Genomic DNA, 20,629 nt, shown 5'->3' with positions numbered 1-20,629 from the left:
CACTACGCACTCTTACACTTGTTCTACTACTTCGCGCATACTCTTAGCCATAAGTCCATCACGGTGAAATTTGTCACCTCAGACTACAGGCCTCACCATAGCTACCTCGGTTCACTGTTCCACAGTTCCCGACACTATCCATCACATTCCATGCCCATAAATCACATAACCATCCTTATCTCTACAACACGTCACACGGGGTGTCGCTGCCACGTGGAATACACTCCATGTATACTCCCTTCATACATACTACGCCACATCACCATTATGGCATACCCGCCATATGGTACATCACTCCATCACATGGAGTACACTCCACGTGTACTCCCTTCATATGCATTACGCCACATCACCATTATGGCATACCTGCCATATGGTGCATCACACCACCACATGGAGTACACTCCACGTGTACTCCCTTCACATACACCACGCTACATCGCCATTATGGCATACCCGCCATATGATGCATCACTCCACCACATGGAGTACACTCCATGTGTACTCCATTCACATACACCACGCTACATCACCATTATGGCATACCCACCATATGGTGCATCACTCCACCATATGCAGTACACTCCATGTGTACTCCATTCACTTGCACTACGCCACATCACCTCTATGGCATACACGCCATATGGTGCATCGATCCACCACATGGAGTACATTCCGCATGTACTCCCCTCATACTCACTACGCCGCATCACCATTATGGCATACTTGCTATATGGTGCACCAGTCTACCGCATGGAGTACACTCCACGTGTACACCCTTTACATACGCCACATCACCATTATGGCATATCCGCCACATGGTGCATCATTCCACCACATGGAGTACACTCCATGTGTACTCCTTTTACATGCACTACGCCACTGAGTACACTCCACTCGTACTCATCCCGTTCCACAATACGCCAGGAGGGTATATTTTACATATACTCTCATTGTCTCACATTACGCCACACACACACAGAGTACACTCAGCGTGTACTGTTTCCATTCCACATACAACACAATCCACAACACAACACAGCACACTTCCCAATTACGCCCAACACTTCCCAATACACTACACAACATAACATATCTTCATCCAACACAGATATGCCCAACACCTCACATACGCATCACATCACATCACTTCACTACACAGATAAGCCCAACACTTCATCACACAGCACCATATCACAATACCGCAACTCCACAAATACCAACAGCACAGTCCACAACCTAGTCGACTAATCAACATCTAACATAATTAACGAGGGATAGAGGGTTATACCATTGACGGGATAACCCGTGCGTTGCTCGTTGATTGCCACTGCCGATGATGTCGAAAGTGTCGTATGTGGAGGCTAACCCACGTACGTTAACTGTTTAGGCGTTTGGATAGCTGAGTGTGGTCTTTCAAGGGCTCGTGGTGGCCTTGTGATGATGGCAAGGAGCGTAACACGGCGGATCTAGCCGTGTACAGTGGCAATCAGCCACGCGCAGTGGCTGTCCATCACATGCAGTGACTACCCACCGCTCAAAGTGGTAGTTTGGACCTAGGGTTGGGCTAAGGGGTTACTGGTGGAGCTCATGGTGGCACTGGAGTAGAGCCACGATGGCTCGCGGTGGAGGAGGGAGGAATGGCTGTGTAAGGGGGAGGGAAACCCGTGAAAGAGTGAGGGAGAGTGTGCGTGCATGGGTGGTAGATCGGAGCTAATGGCGGTTGGGATAGTTCGGTGGTGGCCTAAGGAGGCTGGAGGTGGTGGTCATCTGTCGTGGGTGGCGGTGCACGGCAGTGGAGGGTGTGCAACCCGTGCATGTGAAGAGAGGAAGCCTGTGCGGTGGAGAAGGGCTTTTGGCCATGGGTCACGTGGAGGAGGAAGGGGGAGGAAAGGGGAGGTCCATGGCAGTGCTTGGTGGCTGTGGGTAGGAGTGTAACCGGTCCGGTCCAGTCTAGTTTTGGACAAAATCTAATACCGAACCGGTATATACCGGTTTTGTATTTTCCAAAACCGATTACGCACCGGTTACCCTCCTAAACCGGTAATTCCGGTTTCCGGTCCGGTCCGGTCCGATTTTTTTAAGACTATTGGTATAGTTATAAGTTATATATTAGTATTAGTTATAAATTATATATTTAATATTAGTATTAGTTATAAACTTTTAGTAAAAACTTTTAGTATTAATTATAAGTATAACTATAGTCTATAGTTTAGACTATTAGTATTATTTATAAACTTATATATTGTATTAACATTTAATGTATAAATTTATAATTATACATTATATATAAAACTTATATATAAAAATATTTTTTTTTATCAACCGGTCCGGTTCGGTCCAAAAAATGCCTAAACCGGAACCGGACCGGAATTGGCCGGCTTTCACATTCTAAGAACCGGTCCCGGATTGGACCAGTTCAAAACCGATAAAACTGGTCCGGTCCGGTCCAGTCCCGACCGGTTTTCCGGTTTGAATTTACACCCCTAGCTGTGGGTACCGCGTACGGCGATGCTAGAGGCAGCGCACGGTGAAACCTTGCATGGGTCTCTTGTGCATGCGACAGGGAAGGTGACTGCATGGGAGGGCCAAACTCGCTAGAGGGTGATGGCCGGTGGGAGGGGAAGCTGCCGTGGAGGTGGTGGCGCCATTGGGCGGCGCATGGCGGTGCAGTGAGCACAAGCCCATTCGGGCAGTGCACGGCCAACGGAGAGAGAGAGGGAGTGTGAGAGAGAGGGAACGGCATGGGAGGACTCACCGGCGTGAGGTGGAGCTGGTGGTGCCAGTGGTGAGAGTTGCCGACGCACGGCGGCGCCTAGCTGAGGCTTGGAGCATACGGCGTGGGGATGGGCTGCGTACGTTGTACGCTAGGGAAAGGGAGGAGAGAGAGAGAGCTACAGGAAATGAGGGAGAAAGAGAGGGGGTCTGGGTATTTAACACAGTGCCTTCGTTTGTGGATCCACGTAACGATCTAACGGTGGATCTCAAACACTGATTTGAAAATGCGTAAATATTAACTTAATTAAAAACAGTTAGAGGAATTAAAGTAGAATATTATTTTAACTAACTTTAGTTTATAAAATAATATTCTTCATCATTATAAAATGATGAAGTCTCACTTAACATATTAAAGAGAATAAAACCATTTGATTAATAAAAGCTCTCAACATAATTTAAATCTCATAATATCTTAAATAATTGAAATCATTTTAATAATAATATTAAAAATGATGTCCGACAATTATAATATTTTTGAAACTCTTCAAGAATATTATGATTGTCGTATTTAAGATCAAACTTAGTTCAATAACACTGAGAATATTCCTTATAAATATTTCTAGTATGTTTAAAACACTAGGCATGCCCTAGAAGTCACACAATATCTTTCGAGGCACGCCATCATGGTTCGACATGCATAACATGGCTCGCAGTCGCTAGTGAGAAGGGCAAATGATCACATAATCCCTGCCATTGGGATTTGCTTACATCATAAAGATGGAACATATATAAAAAGGAGCAAAGCGTACGTAAGAAGGAAGAAGCAGGATATCACAGCTTGATTCATCTTTTCCATCAATTTGATACCAAGGTCACCTTCTTTCTTCGGTTGACAAATAGATTTCCAGCACTTTAGTGTCAAATTATGAGTTTTGTCTTTCGAGAATCCACACCAAAATTTTTTTAAAGCTGTATCTATAATTTTGCGGATTGATTTTGGTAGGTAGAAAGTATTGATATGATATGTTCGTATCCTACTTACTACAGACTTTATTAATATGGTTCTGCCTACCTGGGCTAGTAACTTTGACTTCCAGCCTTCCAATTTTTTCCCCACATTGCTTAACATATAACTGTAGTTTTCTTTTTTGCTTTCTCTGAAAGATGTATGTAATCCTAGATATTTTATTCTTACTGATGTTTCTTTGTAAGGCAGCCATTGAGAAATAGATGTTCTTGTTTCCTAGCTAGTGTTTCTGGTGATAAACATTGAAGATTTGCTCAAATTGATTTTCTGTCTAGACCAACTTTAATATTTTGCAAGACACTCTGAAATCTTTTGAGCATTTTTATTTTTATTTTTTTGTGGCATTTGCAAAAATAATTGTGTCATTTGTAAGTAATAAGTGTGAGACTATTGGACTGTTTCTACTAATTCAAATCCCTTCCAGCTTCTGCTGGGCTTCAGCCTTTAATAGGATCCTTGAAAGACCTTCTGTGACCAATATAAAAAGAAAAAGTGATATTGGGTCACCTTGCCTAATACTACCTCTTTGAGATTTGAAGAAGCCTATTGGTGAACCATTGATGAGAATAGGGAATGACACTGTTGTTATACACTCATTTATCAAATTTATCCATTTATGATTGAATCTCAGGTTTTGCATCACTATAAAAAGAAAATCTCACTCCACCTGATCAAAAACCTTTTCCATGTCAAGCTTTATTGCCATCAAACCTTTTTTTCCTATTTTCCTTTTGAGATGGTAAAAGAGTTCATGAGCTATGATAGTATTTTTCTTAATATTTCTTCCTAGAACAAAGACTGTCTGGAGTGGGGAGATGATTTTTGGGAGTAGGATTTTAAGATAAATTGGCCATGATTTTGGTTATAATCTTGTAGGTGACATTTGTGAGACTGATAGGGCGATATTGGCTTCGACTATTTGGACTAGTTGTCTTTGGGATAAGAGTAATATTGGTATGATTAATCTACTTTAGAAGCTGCCCACTGCTAAGGAAATTCTGAACTGCCGGTATGACTTCTTTGTTAACAATACTCCAATAATGCTTATAGAATAGAGTTGCCATTCCATCTAGCCCTAGAGTTTTATTGCTAGGAATCTGTTTTAGAGCTTCTAATATTTCCTTTTTCTTCTGGTATGACAATTAGTGATTCATTCTCTATATCCAAAATTTGCTTTTCAAAGAGATTATCCAGTTGTCCTGATACCCTTGGATTCGAACAGGAGTATGTAGTTCTAAAATGATTAATAAAAGAAGACTCTATAAGAGTAGGGTCCATTGACCAGTTACCTAGCACCAATTTGATTGATTCAATAGCATTCCTTCTTCTCCGGATGGTTGTTTTCAGATGATAAAATTTGGTATTGAGATTTGTTGAGGTAAGCCATGCGAGTCTAGATTTTTGTCTCCATAATATTTCTTCATATTCTCATTGCTTGTGAAGTCTATGTTGCAAAAATCTTTCTCTTTCTTGGTTGGAAGGAGTCATAACATCATCTTGTACCTTGAGAAACTCACTTTCAATCTGATATATATTGTGGTTGATCTTTCTGAAGTGATCTTTGTTCCAAACTTTAAGTTCTTCTTTGGTTGATTTGATTTTCTTGCATAGAATGTAAGACGAATTTCCCAGGTGGGGTTTACTCCATGCTTCACTGATTATTTGATGGCTTAATAGCTCACGGGTCCAGAATTCTTCAAACTTGAAAGAAGGGGCTTGACGACTATTGGTCGTGGTATATAACAAGATGGGATGATGATCAGATGCTGATGAGGCAAGATGTTGCAGTGTTGCATCTGAAAAAAGTAATCGCCATTCTTGATTTGCAATCGCTTGGTCTAATCTTTCTCTTATGAGTGCTTGACCCTATCTATTATTGATCCATGTAAACTCTGGGCCCATGTAGCCAATGTCTATGAGACCATTCCTATCCATGAGAGCTTTTAAACCCTTATAAGGATTGTAAGAGATAGGTCTTCCTCCATATTTTTCAGATTAATCAATGAGGTCATTGAAATCTCTCAGACAAATCCAAGGCCTTAGAAAAGCTTGATATTTTTTTTTTTTTGATAAAACGGATCTCATTCCATTCATTTAAAGAGGACATACAACTTTGATTTCAAACAACAAGTCAATTACAGACGTTAGTAGAATCTCAGTACACTATTGTGACTGACATGGTCTAGTCCAGATGGCTTATCTCTACAGACCGAAGTCTAAGAGATAGCAACTTTGTTCCCAACAGAGTTCACAGTAACCAAACATAAAACTCTATACCCAACTAGACTGAGTATGGAGAAACCAAACCCCAACATCACCAACTAAGCAGAGGAGGGACAACACCCTTTGGACCTATGTCCGAAGGGACAAATGTTTTTGGGTTTTTTTGTTTTCTTGAAAATAAAGACAAGGCATAAATAAATTGCATTGAGAAAACACTATAAAAAGGAAAAAACAGTGCACAAAAACGCCTCAGAAGGGAAAACTGACGGTCGATCTTGGAAGATAAAGAGTCGCCGGTTCGGGAGCAGTCGCGCGTTGCAACGGCTGAGAGCTCCTTGGTGGCGTGTGAAGGACACTCGCCGATGAGCTCGAAAATTTTCGTCCCGCGCGTGCAGGCTACGCTCCACTCCGGTTGGGGCCGTGTTTGGTGGACGTGTAGATCGGCGGCTAGGCAACCTCCTGGTGGGGCGCGTGTTGACTATAGGGACCCGAAAGATCACGAACGGCGATTCTCCCCTCGTTAGGCCTGGGAAAACAAAAAAAAAAAACTAAAAAAGACAACTACAAAATAACCAGAAGGGAGAGGGAAGAGTGAGGGGGGAAGGAGCCGAAGCTCCCACCCCCTCGAGCCGATCAGAGAGTTTTTGAGAGAGCTGGAGTTTTTGAGACAGCGTCCGAGGTATTTTTCAACTTTTTCTATATCTAGAAAAGCTTGATATAATGAATCTAAATGACTCTAAAAACTAGCTTTGTTGTTCCATTGGGCCGGTGCATATACATAAGTAATCAGCCATGGTTGATGTGTAGGATTAGAGTAGACTAAAACTGAAATTGCATTAATATTTATATTTACAGGTTCTATTTCTACACCTGGTCTCCACAAAAGTAACAAGCCTATTGTTTTACAAACTGTTGGAATGTGAACAAAATAATGGAAACATAAACTATTTACAATAGATATGGTGCGATCATCCGTCATCAAGGTTTATTACAAAAAAACTACATCCGGGTTATATTTCTTAATATTAGCCTTTAAGTTTCTAATTGCTTTGGAATGGGCTAATCCCCTGCAATTCCATGTCATTATCTTCACTTGGCTGGTGGAGGCATTTTTAAGCTTGCCTCACAAGCTGATTTGGACTTTCCACGTGTGTGTGTTGGTGGCCTGCTATATGGATTGATTTTTGCTTTTCCTTTTGATTTTTTTTTCCTTTCCTACTGATCCTGAGTGCATTGCCAGGAGAGTTAGTGCCATTGAATCTTCCTCTGTTTGTTGCTTTGGAGAATGGCAATCAATTGGATTTATTTTCTCCACTTTGACGAGGTGTTGGGATTTTCTTTTTGGAGCATCAGTAGACTCAACATGTTGCTGCCTTTTGGAGGATAGTATTATTCGACCAACTTGTTTGGGATCAGTTGCCATTTCAATCTACATGGGATTATTTTCACAATGAACATCTAAATCTTCTAGCTGTTGAATATTCATCTTATTTGGATGCAATTCCAAGACTTTTTCAGAAGCTGGACGTGAAGGAGTGACAGTAGTAAAAACATCTGGTTCACTTGAAGCTGAAGGGCTATGCTTTTGGGCTATTAACGGGCTGATGACTTCTGAAGGCTTGTAGAGGTGTTCGGGCTTATTACCAAAGAAGAAGTGATGAGGCCTATTAGAATATATGTCTTGTGGGTCCATAAATAAAGGCCTAGTTTCCTTTTGAAAACCCGAATTAAGCCCAAGTCCAATGCCTAACCCAAGCCCTAGCCCAATTCCGAGTTTTTCCTTCTGAGTGTTGTATTTCTGAATTGCCGTATATATCTGCTTCCATTGAGTTCTCCATGGGGGGCAAAGTTGCATTGACTCGATGGCCGAGAGAGTAAAGGAGAATATTCATGTACCCGAGTAATAAATTTGTCTGCCACCTACGCTTCTGCGAATGGAGAAAAAAGGGATATTTTGCTACAATTCGAAGTGAGGCTGTTTGATTCTATAGTTGGCTGAACAGTGAAGAAATTAATGTTTCTTGGTGAAGAAATTAATGAGTTGGGATCATTAGCTATACTGTGTTGCTGCGTCTTCTCTCATGGAAATTTTGCCGGGCTGCAGAGAGCTTGATGGAGTTGAAAGCAAATGATGTAAGTCTAACTTGCTTGCTGAAATTTGTTCAATATGGTCACTGCAAAAGTAGCTCTAGCCCTTAAGAGCAAGCTCATGTTATTTACTCGTATTTAGAGCTTGTTTTCCTTTGTTATAAGTGCCTATGGTTGAACCCGAAGGAGAGAAATCTTCAATATGCTCTGTTTCTTAATACTGCCCAGCACCCATTTGATGAAAAGCCTGACTATTTTCAAAGTTGTTTTGAAACTCTGCTTGTATCCAAGGGCCATACTTTAATCTTGTTGGTGATGAGCTTAAGAAACCACAAAAAATTTGGGAATGACCAAGCCTTCCACATGCATACAAAAGTCTGACAACTTTTCATATTTTAGAGCTATCCATATTTCATGGTTGCCGAGTCTTGGCATCATATACCCTTGTTGAAGTGGTTTTGTGACATCTAGCTCAACTTTGATTCTAATAAATTTTCTGAAAGCTAAACTATAAAGAGGATCTTCCTCAATTTTGATCAAATTACCAAGGGCTTTCTCAATTTCTATTGCATTATTGAGAGTGATGCGATATAGGGGTAGTCCATGAATTTGTAAATTAAAAGTTGCATGATTTAAATTGATTTCATGGAAAGTGACTCTCGGAGACCATGGTTTCAAAATAAGCAAGTGCCCTTTGATATTCCAAGGGGCTTGATTCAGCACTCTTAACTTGTCTTGAGAAGTTCTAAAGGTGAATATAAACTTATTTATATCCATGTCTTCAATGAGAAAGTTTTGGGGAAAGTTCCAAGAGGCTTTAATACTAGAATGAATTGCATATTTGTTCAGAGGTCTGTCTACAACTAACCTTCCTGTCAGGATTTTATCTGAAGTAGCTTTTGCTGTCTCTGGAGTAGGTTGAAGATTGAGATCATTCCATGAAAAAGCTTTTGTTTGAAGGATCAGTGAATCGATTTCCATTTGATGTTGATGTTGAAACCGTAATAGAAGTGGCTATTGTTTGGATTGAAAACTAAGAATGGTTTGACAGTCAAAATGTTGATGTTTGAACTCCTTCTTTGTATATAAAATAATTACGTGAAAAGGAGCAACCGTAAGTGCAAGATAGATTTCCACCTCCTAGATAGAGAAGCTCTGACTTCTCTCTAGCCGATTCTTACAAGCAAAATATATAAGCAAGTAAGCATGTCATAGATGAACTAAAATATTACAGGATACAAGGTTCGATGGAGTGTGAGCCTTCTACAGTCTTCTCAAAGTCAACATATACAACACTAGAAATAAGAAAAGAGAGATCTGGAGCTAAAAACTTCGCTCTCACCCATTTCTTGCAAGGGGAAGCCACTTGAAATAGTTTTTACATAGTATGATAAATAGACTATAACCTACGGCTAGAAGCCACAGTGAAGAGTTGTGTTCTACATTTTATTGGTTTGGATTATCTGAAAGAGACTTTCACGACCACTTTAACTTTATCACTGGTTTGGAAAAGCAAGAACATAGGGTAGTAGCAACCAGAAATTGTGTCGAATCACCGGCGAAAGACCACCACTGACTGTGGTGGTGCGTGCAGCTCATGTGCCACCCTGGGAGTGAAAGTGTAGTTTGGATCTAAAATATCTGATGTCGCTGGTCCCAAGGGTGTCGCATTGAACTGTTTTCTTCTACCTTTTGGTAGATTGGCGACTGGAGAGTTTGGTAGTGGGGCGCACGCGTGTTAGTCTAAGGACATCGAAAGATAGTAGATCAGCATATTTTAGTGCTATAGACAGAAAACTATAGGAGAAAAAATAAAAGGCAACTTGAAATGGAAAACAGGTCCAACAATGGGGGAGCGTGGGTGGAGTTGAAGCTCCAACCCCCTCCCCCCCTGACAATCAAAATGTTGATGTTTGAACTCCTTCTTTGTATATAAAATAATTACGTGAAAAGGAGCAACCGTAACTGCAGGATAGATTTCCACCTCCTAGATAGAGAAGCTCTGACTTCTCTCTAGCCTGTTCTTACAGGCAAAAAATCTTGTTGCTCTCTCGCTTGCATAATTGCATAGAATTGACTGCAGTTTTGGAATCTTACGTCAATGCGGACAATATATATATATATATATTTATATATATAAGCAAGTAAGCATATTATAGATGAACTAAAAGATTACAAGATACAAGGTTCGATGGAGTGTGAGCCCTCTACAGTCTTCTCAAAGCCAATAGATACAACACTAGAAATAAGAAAAGAGAGATCTGGAGCTAAAAACTTGGCTCTCACCCATTTATTGCAAGGGGAAGCCGCTTGAAATAGTTTTTACATAGTATGATAAATAGACTATAATAGTACGACTAGAGTTGTGTTCTACATTTTATTGGTTTGGATTATCTGAAAGAGACTTTCACGACCACTTTTAACTTTATCACTGGTTAGGAAAAGCAGGAACATAGGGTAGTAGCAACCAGAAATTGTGTCGAATCACCGGCGAAAGACCACCACTGATTGTGGTGGCACGTGCAGCTAACGTGCCACCCTGGGAGTGAAAGTGTAGTTTGGATCTAAAATATCTGATGTCGCTGGTCCCAAGGGTGCCGCACTTTTGAACTGCTTTCTTCTACCTACTGGTAGATCAGCAACTGGAGAGTCTGGTAGTGGGGCGCATGTTAGTCTAAGGACATCGAAAGATAGTAGATCGGCATATTTCAGTGCTAAGGACGGAAAACTATAGGAGAAAAAATATAAAGGCAACTTGAAACAGAAAATAGGTCCAACGAAGGGGGAGGGTGGGTGGAGCTGAAGCTCCAACCCCCTCCCCCCAGAGTGAACGGAGAGAATCTCGAGTGGTGGAGAGAGGTCTTTGTCGCTAGAGAGAGAAAAATTCCCTCTAGCTATATATATATATATACACACACACACACATACATGACTTTATAACATATATATATGGTGACTCCAAGAAAAAAATAACGTTGGAAAAACTAAAGAGAAAAGCATTGAATTGACTACACTTGTTAAAAAAGCCATGGCAGAGGAAAAATGACTAAAAATATTAGGCAGGGGAATCCAATTCCACTCAACTCATATATGTAAAAGGCAAGGGAAATTAAGAGAAAGTAGATTGAAATAATGTTAAGTTTTTACTTGTGGAATTTTTCTACTGGTTTCCAATGGAGCCAATTCATAAGTCGAAATTAATAAGAGGAAAATGAAGAGGATAATAGGGGCCCTGTGAACCATCTTGTTGCTACTCACGATCAAAGCCCTTATCTTTTAAGAGACTATGGCTAGAGATTAATTTTGGGCCAATTATATAGCAATATCTACAAATAGGCAGACCATATGGGTCAAAAGCATTTCTTCCTATACTATGGCTACTACTTGGCTTCCTAAGAAAATCACCAAAAAAATTGATAGAATTCAAATGAGGTTCTAGTGGGGCTTTAAGGCTAACAAAGCTCACAATCTTACACCAAAATCTTGGAAATGAATTTGCCAACCTAAATCCTTAGGAGGTCTAGGAATGAGAACTGCAACAAACTTCAATAAAGCCCTTCTGAGCAAAGTTACCTGTCACCTTATCAATAAGGAAACAAGCACATGCAAAGAAATGCTCATCCAAAAATACATGAGACACTCAATTGGAGCAATATCTTTGCAAAACCAACAGATTCCAGTTTTTTGGAAAAGCATTCTCAAACAAAAAGACTTCATTCTCTTGAATCTCAATATCTAGATCTACAATGGGGTAGGAACTAAAGTTTGGTCAGACCCATGGGTACCTTCTATTGATGGATTCACTCCAAAACCAAAAATACCGGATACATGGCAAGACCCTCAAATGATAGTTTCTAAACTCATTCTTGAGGAGCCAAGAAGATAGAACATAATTTTGCTACAGACTCTTTTTACTCAAGAAACAGTAATTGAAATTAAAAAAAAAATCCATCTAACTGAGCACCATCATCACAATTAGCAGGACAATTCAAGATGGATTCAACATACATCAGGTCTTTTTTCTGTAAAATTAGCTTATGCAGCTATTGGTCTCCAACAAAATTCAACAAATCTCACTCCCCCATGGAAAAAAACTCTAGTCCCATAATCTTCAAGACATGCTGAAGCTCTTCCTTTGGAAAGTGTTAAATGACATGGTAATTACTAAGAGCCTCCTTAGGAGGTTTATAGCACTTTCTGAGGATCGAAAAATCTGTCCTATTTGTCATCAGGAGGAGGAGACTAATGAGCATCTTTTTCTAAGCTGCCTTTTCACAAGAATTCTTTGGAGACAATCACCTTGGCCACTAGACATAGAAGCATTCAAACCTTTAGGCATTAGGACTTGGATTGAAAATATTTTTAACCCTACCAAGCTAAATCTCTTTGATGAAGAAGTACATCATTTATAGATTTTTGTTATTGTGGCAATGGATAATATTTGGTTCACTAGAAATAAAAAAAAATTCATGCAAACAACAACATAGCAGTAGATCAATTTGTCAAAAAAACCTTAGACATGTATCAGGATCATTGTAAAGCATGGGAGTGGAAATGTTCAGAACTCAACTCTAATTGGAATTGGAAACCACCTGAATTCGAAGACACCTAATCCATCACATTTGATGCTGCAGTGAGACAACATGGTAGTACATCAACATCAGTTTGTAGATAAAAAAATGGAGAAGTTTCAATTTGTAGTGACCAGGTTTGTATGGAGTACTAATCCAAATCAGAGTGAAGCGATGGCAGCCTGCATAGGAGTTCAAGAAGCATTCAAAAGAAATATCATAAAAGTTATCATTGAAGGGGATTCACTAAATGTTATCAATAGCATTAATCATCCACAAAAATCAAACAATTGGGAATCAGAAGGAGTAGCAAGGGATACCAAATTTTTGTTAAAAGAGCTGAAAGAATGGAGAGCAATCAAGATACATCAATCACAAAATCGATGTGCACATTCAATAGTGCAATGGGCATATTCCAACAATAAGTTTGAAAAACTCCCTCTGATAGAAATACGACCATATTTATTAGATTTTCATAGTGGGAATGACCCTCCCTTAGGTACTAGAAGCATGATCTCATATAATGGTTTGTAATATAATCTACTCTTGTACAAATGCTCTTTTACTAATGAAGCCACTTTAGAAAATATATATATATATATATATATATATATATGGGTCAAAAGCTGGATCATATTTCTAGTAGGAAGTTATATGTATTTCTGATTGGAAATTAACTTCTTTTGGTTAATGGATTAGTACAAAAATTACAAGTGGCTAAACTTTGAGTTGAGTGGCCCTGCACATGACATTATGATTATTGACTCGAAAGATTAAGTAACAAAGGGAAGATAACAAAATCATGATCAGCATTAATTGAATTGACTACACTTTCCATGGCAGACCATAAAAAGGAGGGAATTCGGCATGGAATCCATTGAAATCTCTATGAGATCCATCATGATCAAGACCACTCATCCGTCAATGATCATTTGCCTAACTTGTTCCCCCACACCTATCCAATAAAATCCAAGAAGCATTTTTTAGAAAATAGGCCACGTATGTCAATGACCAGAAATTCTAGTATTGCCACACCACATTCAAGTGTGCTAGCTTCCATCGCCCCTCAACCCATCAAAGGCACCAAATTTGCACTAGACAATCAGCCAGTACTATCACCCATGCACCCTAGGAGACTGCCATGGTCAGGCCCACCACCTATTCAAGATCATAATCTTGTTAATTTTCTAGCCATTTCTTGCTTGATTGCCTTTATTTTGCGTTCTATATTAACTTGTTTGGGGTTTTCTGAGGTTACACTTCTAGTTCATTTAGCAAACACTAATGAAGATCCTAAAACAATTAAGGAGTGGGGCCACATGCTTAGCAACAATGGGAATGAAATTTTTGAGTTTTTATTAGGTTTGAATATTATTTGGTATGACATGATATTGATGTTGCTATAGAGTAATTTTCTAATTTCCTACTTGAAAAAAAACTAAGATCTTTAGAGGATGATGATTTGAGAAAAAAGTTTCTTAGTTTGGAAAGTTTTCTAAAATAAGGTGAATATTCTTGGTTTAGATTTGTTTTCAGAATTAAAAGTATTAAAAAAAGGTTTTGCAAATAGATACTAGCAGTAATCCAATAGAAGCATTAGATTATATTAAAAAGTTAGATTCTTTTCCAATTGCATGCACTGCTTATAGAATGTTATTGCAATACTTGTGACCGTTGCACCCGAAGAAAGAAGTTTTTCGAAACTAAAATTAATAAAACCATATTTACATTCAACTGTCATTAGAAGAAAGATTAGATGAGATGAGTTTATCTCATTACTATTCATAAATTTCAACTCATAAATCTCACAACTGTTTATAAATCATTTCATCTCATCTCATCTCTTATCTCAATCCAAACGGAGCTAAATGGATTGGCCATTTTATCTATTGAAAATAACATATTAACAAATATTGAGTATAAAAATTTGATAAGTAATTTTGCATCTCAAAAGGCAAGAAGAATGATATATAAAATTTCATGATAATAAGTAGCCTTGCCGCTATGGTGGTCTTCTAACCATGTGAGGAATAACACTACTAGATAATATGTAGCCTTGTCGTACGGCTGTGTAAGCAATGAGAAATTCATTCAAATTGTTATTCAAGAGCAATGCTATTAATTGTACCGCTAGGGGCCCGAGTTAAAACATGGAATAGGCTAAATTGGATGCACGGATAGTCTTATCCATCTTAGCCTATTTCGTGTTTTAGCCTAAGCACTCACCCGTGGCCAATCAATTTCATTCAATAAGACATGATTCATATATAAATAACTCAACAAAAGATAATAAGTCACTCTTACTTGGTAAAATCTTATTGTTCGATATTTATTACATTTACTAATCAAGAGAACACACATCAAGTAGCACCCAAAACTTACGGAATAATAGAAAATATGGTTTGTACAATTGTAAGTGCAAGCAATAAGAAAGCAGCCAAAAATGAAATCCATGCCCAAGGACTGTTGAAATAATCACGCCTTAATTTTGCCATCCATACATTCCTGCGTCTCCTACAATGCATGTTCACATCCATGATAGTTCTAGCATAAATGTTGGTTGAAAAACCGACATAGTGACCAAGCTTGTTAACCATGGTGGAAATAGTTTCATCATCACCCAAATTATTATGGATAATTCCTCTTCGACGAAGTAACTCAACATCCTTTAGAGTGTTAATGAGATGATCCATGAAGCACACATAGTTGTAGACGTAATTCACTTCGTAGGGTGGATGACAGTATTGCTCATATGCAATTAGATTTCGTAAGTAAGTCTCTGTCTGATCTTGTATGCTCAAAGGTGAAATCTCCATTAGCCCATTGTTGAACTTTATGGAAAACACATTAGATTTCTCTACCTTCTTGAATTTGATTCCAGCCTCTTCAAGCTCTGTGGCACCATGTATGTTCCTAGCTTCAATATCTCTAAGAGCAAGTAGACGCTTAAATTTCTTTGCCTTGTTGAATTCGACTCCAGCTTCCTGAAGCTCTTTGCCGTAAGGTACTGACTTCCAATTTTCAATCTTGTCCAGACAAAGTAGACGCTTCAATTTCTGTACTGTTTCCCACGGTTTTGACTTTTGGTCTTCATTCCTATTTCGATAAGCAAGTAGATCCTTAAATTTCTTTGCTTTGTCGAATTCAATTCCAGCCTCTTGAAGTTCAATGGCATAAGGTATTGTTGTCCAGCTCAAAATCTCAAATAGACCATCCTTAAATTTCTTTGCCATATTGAATTCAACTCCAGCCTCTTGAAACTCTGAGCCAAACGGAATTGATTCCCAGTCTTCATTTTCAATCTCTACCATAATGACTTGGAATCTAGGTTTCTGAAATTTGCGGGTGTACGGAATTGTCTTCCTCATGTTTTCCATTTTTGCAAGTAATGGAATGATAGCTTCACGAATCAGCCCAAATAGGCACTTAAATATCTCTGCATTCTTGAGTTTGACTCTTGCCTTTTGACGTTCTCTAGCATGATCTATTTCTGTATCAAGTAATGAAATACTAATTGTTGCATGTATGAGACCAAGGAGATGCTCAAACTCTGCATTCTTGATTCTGAACCCGACCATTAAACGTTGATGTACCATGTCTAGAAGTGAAGGGGTGAGAGCTTCATGGTCCAAACAAAGTAGATGCTTAATCTTTTCGGTTGAATTATAACTTGATGCATCAACATTCCATTCAAATGGTAAAAAGCAAGAGAAAAAATTGAGGGCAAGATCATTTAGTCGTGCCTGGATAACCAGAGCTGTGGAGGTTGAGCTTTCAATAGTAATTCCATCTTTCTCCTCATCAATATCGACAACGTGTTCTCCTAACTTTTTGGATCTGTTATGAAGTATTGTGTTGTTACTCTCACTCATTCCGAACAATTTATCCAAAACAAAGAATGGAAGTTGATTTTCAAATAACAGTAGATCACAAGCTATTCTAGAGCGCACCCACCACATTTGAAAGATTGGGTCATCTTCATGATAATCTCCTGTTTTCCTGTAGATTTCATACTTGTGGAACAACTCAATAATGAAACACCCATCAAGTACCATCATTTCTACAAACTCCTCTGGGGTGTGGCTAATGTGTTCTCCATAGCAATTACGAGCTCTTTCTTCCAATTCATTTAAGGTGGCAATGTATGTTTCTACACTTCCTTTCGTTCTTTTAAGCATTTGATGGAGATATCGCAATTTATGCATTTCCATAAACCCCTGGCCAACCTTGCTTTGATCGTTGTAAGGACCAATGGCAACCAGCACAGGCTTATATGCCTTCTCGTTTACGTTACGTAATTGCTCATGCACTTTATACATACAACACTCGTTAGCATTTCTAGTCAACCTAGCATGCTTTCCCTCAAATTCCTTAATACGAGTGGACAGTGTCTCCCTGCTCATATTCTAAAGAAGTAGTACAAGTCTCTGTTCCTAATACAAACAATAAAATTTCTCTATAATTTTAACAAAAGTTTCTGATAGAAAAATGCAAGCTACTAAATTGTTAATACGAAGAAAGAGCATACCTCATATTCTAGAAATAATACAACTATCTACTCCATGTATTTGCATACAAATTGTCACTAACATGTAACAACTAAGACAAATTAAGCTTTCCACTAAACTAGATTGGACGATTTCATTAGCTTATCTTGTGCCATTAAGGAAGATGTACAAAAAACATGCTTTTCTAATAGGATTAAGGTAAGTGTTTTGAGGGATACTTGTCAATTTCTTCTATTCCAATATAAAAGGTGCAAAAGCTAGAAATCATGCATCCCTTTATCTTGAGGTTTTCTTTCTTCCATTCCAATATTGAAGGTGCTAAAGCATTAGGGGAGTGCCTTACTACTTCCATTCACCAACGTGGAAGACTATATGTAAATTCTACCCATAATTCATAAAGAAAGCCAATGAATTATTTGAGAGGGTTGAAGTTCTTTTCAATTTGGGAACTCCTTAGTTCATAACGGTTTTTTCATCACTTATTCTCACTTAGAGGTCAAAGATCTATGCTCAACCACTGGATGGTGCATCCCAAATGTTCGGGCACTCAATAACTTAGCTTTGCTTTAGGAGGTAAACAAATTCTCCATCAGACTACAGCAACAAGGAACAGAAACTAAGGTACGGAAAGATACTCTAGATTTGGGGTGAAAGATTTTCGGTCCGAACCAGAAACTGACCAGATCAAACGGTTTAGTTCGAGCCAAACCAGACCAAAAATAATGATAGTCGGTCTCATTGCATAGTATATGAGACTTTTGGTTTTCGGTCCCGTGCCAGGCTATGGCTTTTTTGGACTGGTCCAAACCAAAATGTTTAAATATAAATTTTTAAATAAATTTTTTAATATATAATATATTATGTTATATATATAATATATTATTTTATAGAGTAGTGTAGAAGTTAATTAAATTTAATTAATTTAATTATTATTATTTTATTAAATTTAGTTTAAATTTTATTTTATTTTTTTAAATCTATTAACGTTCCTTTACTTAGTTTGATAGAAAAGAAATATAAAAGTGATTTTGGTCCTAAACATTTAAGAAGAATTCTAAATTAATTAAAAAAAACTAGATAGTTTAAAAAAAAAAAAAAACGTTCAATAACAACTTGAAAAAAACCATTAGGAATTTACAAAAACCCAAAAAGGAAAGATAAAATTTGAGGGATACTGGTTAAAATAAAAGGAGTCCAAAAACATAAAGATGAAGATTAAAATCTTAAATTCTATCTACTTTTTTGTGTTTGTATTTTTTTTTAATAAATCAAAAAGTTCATATCAGCGATATGTTTTCAATGACCCAATAACATTAATATTTTATTTATTATTAATCCCTCCATTAATTTGAAACATCAAATTATCAAATTATTAATCCCTCCATTAAAAAAAACGAAAACTTAACACCTAATTATTCAAAAATTCTGAAAGTAAAATATTAAAAAAAATTTGAACTATTTAAGCAAGAGTAGAAGAGATTAAATTTCATAGCATGCTTCCACAGTACGTAGGATATATAGACATGACCTCATAAACATAAGCCTCATTTAATTGTAGATATTGTAATTGAACCATTCCAAAACTTAATATGGGCGTAAACATAGACACACTAAATATTTTCTTTCATTAAAATATTCGTAATAACAACTTAATTACACTTAAGTATATATAGACAGACGTACGTACGTACATACCTGGAGATACAAGGAAATGGAAAGAACTTGCTAATTTGTTGCTCAAATATTGATCGGAGTTGCAGTTTAATATTTTTGAATCCAAAAAGCCTAAAGGATAGAGATTATATAAAGATGCAGCAGCCTTCTTCCGCCCTCACATAATTGAAGGGAACATGACTAGACGTAGACTCTGCTAGGCCCCTCGTCAGCTGTGTGAGATGTGATCCCCGACCTCATGCCACGTTTGAACAGTAATATATGTCAAATCTGAAAAATAATATTTTAAAAAAATTTTATTATCTCCTCAAATTTTATTATATATAAACAAATTTATGTACTAATCTGTATATTAATATTATTATTTTTATATTTTAAATTTAAATTAGTATTATTTTTAATAAAATTTATTTTTTAATTAATTATATTGAATGAGTGTACGTATTAATGCATAAAATCGCTTATAATTAAATTTTTTCTATCTCCGCCTCACTATATATTATTAGGGCACGTTGATGAATCATCCAAGTATTTTTCTAGTTGTAGTGGTCTTTTTTCAGAATAAGACTGGTAATACTTTTTTAAAAAGATAATGTTATATATAATTATTGAATATATAAGAATAGTTTATTTATTTTTAAAAAATGAAATTTATTATAAAATATATTTTTTTTTAGATAAATTAATATACTGTTTTAAAAGTTAGTTTAAGCATATTTTCCGTCCACAAACTATTACCCAATGTTACCCAAAGTTTAAATTAGTATCATATTAAGTTATTGAATTGTAGATCATTCATATATAGACACCTCAAATACTTAAGCCTTATTGAACTGTAGATGTTGAACCATTAAAAAACTTGCATTGCTCGTAAAAATTAATTTCCAAAACATTATATAATGTCGTTTTTGATAATTTTAATAAACATTATATATCACACATAATTAATCTTATATTATATACTGCACATAATTTTTTAATTTTTTTTATTAAATATGTAATATATAGATGATGAGTAGAATAATTTAATTAAATTAATAATAATAAATTTAAAAATATTTTAAAAATAAAAATAAATATTACGTGAATGATATTAATAAAACTCAAAAATGGTACAGCGATAGAATCATAGAATATATAAAGATGCCCGAATTTGTCCAGAGGAAGGCAATTTTATTTTATTTTGTTATATCATCCCGACGTCATATTTAAGATGTAAAATGTTTACAAATATATAATAAAATATTTCCTTTTTAGTTTTGTTTACTTAATAAATATAGAGAAAGGAGACAAAGCATTATTGTAGAGAAAATAGTCATGTCCTCTCATTTTTGGATTCATCCGAACAAAGAATATGTCCAGGTCCCACACCTTTCACCGAAAGACAGACCATGTAATAATCGTACGGTGCATTTCGAAAAGAGCCATGCTACAGCCCTGCTTTAGTCGTACGGAAAATGCACATGGTGAAAACAGCTGTATACTACTTTTAGGTCAAGATTCGTTACATTACATTAAAAAAAAAAAAAAAGATTCGTTACATGATTGCGCATGATTTTGGATAAGGATAAGCTTACTATTCTTTTGCCTGTTCTTTACTATTTTGTGTATATTTAAAATTTTATTTTTTTAAATAAAAAAAGTATTAAAAATATGATAAAATAGTAGTAAGATGATTATTATTCCATGACATTAGCAAGCATAAGGGTTGCTTGGATATATAGGTTCTCATTTTATCTCATTTCAACTAACAATTTTCTTGTTCTTCATAAATTATCTCAATTCATTTTATTTTATCTCACTATCTAAATAGATCCTAT

At 36.9% G+C, this 20,629-nt stretch overlaps 1 protein-coding gene across 1 annotated transcript; it reads right to left on the bottom strand.

Moving 5' to 3' along the window:
- Positions 1–14,895: 14,895 nt before the first annotated feature.
- LOC109007682 (putative UPF0481 protein At3g02645) lies at positions 14,896–18,917 on the bottom strand. The gene is made up of 2 exons (XM_018987454.2): positions 18,831–18,917; positions 14,896–17,060 (listed from the first exon to the last, which is right to left on the bottom strand). Exon 2 carries the CDS (start codon positions 17,028–17,030, stop codon positions 15,006–15,008), a length of 2,025 nt encoding a protein of 674 aa, XP_018842999.2. The 5' UTR covers positions 17,031–17,060; positions 18,831–18,917; the 3' UTR covers positions 14,896–15,005.
- Between the last annotated feature and the right edge of the window lie 1,712 nt (positions 18,918–20,629).

Source organism: Juglans regia, chromosome 7 (assembly GCF_001411555.2).
Source record: "Juglans regia cultivar Chandler chromosome 7, Walnut 2.0, whole genome shotgun sequence".
In the NCBI taxonomy this organism is placed as follows: domain Eukaryota; kingdom Viridiplantae; phylum Streptophyta; class Magnoliopsida; order Fagales; family Juglandaceae; genus Juglans; species Juglans regia.
This window is presented reverse-complemented; position numbering and strand designations above follow the sequence as displayed.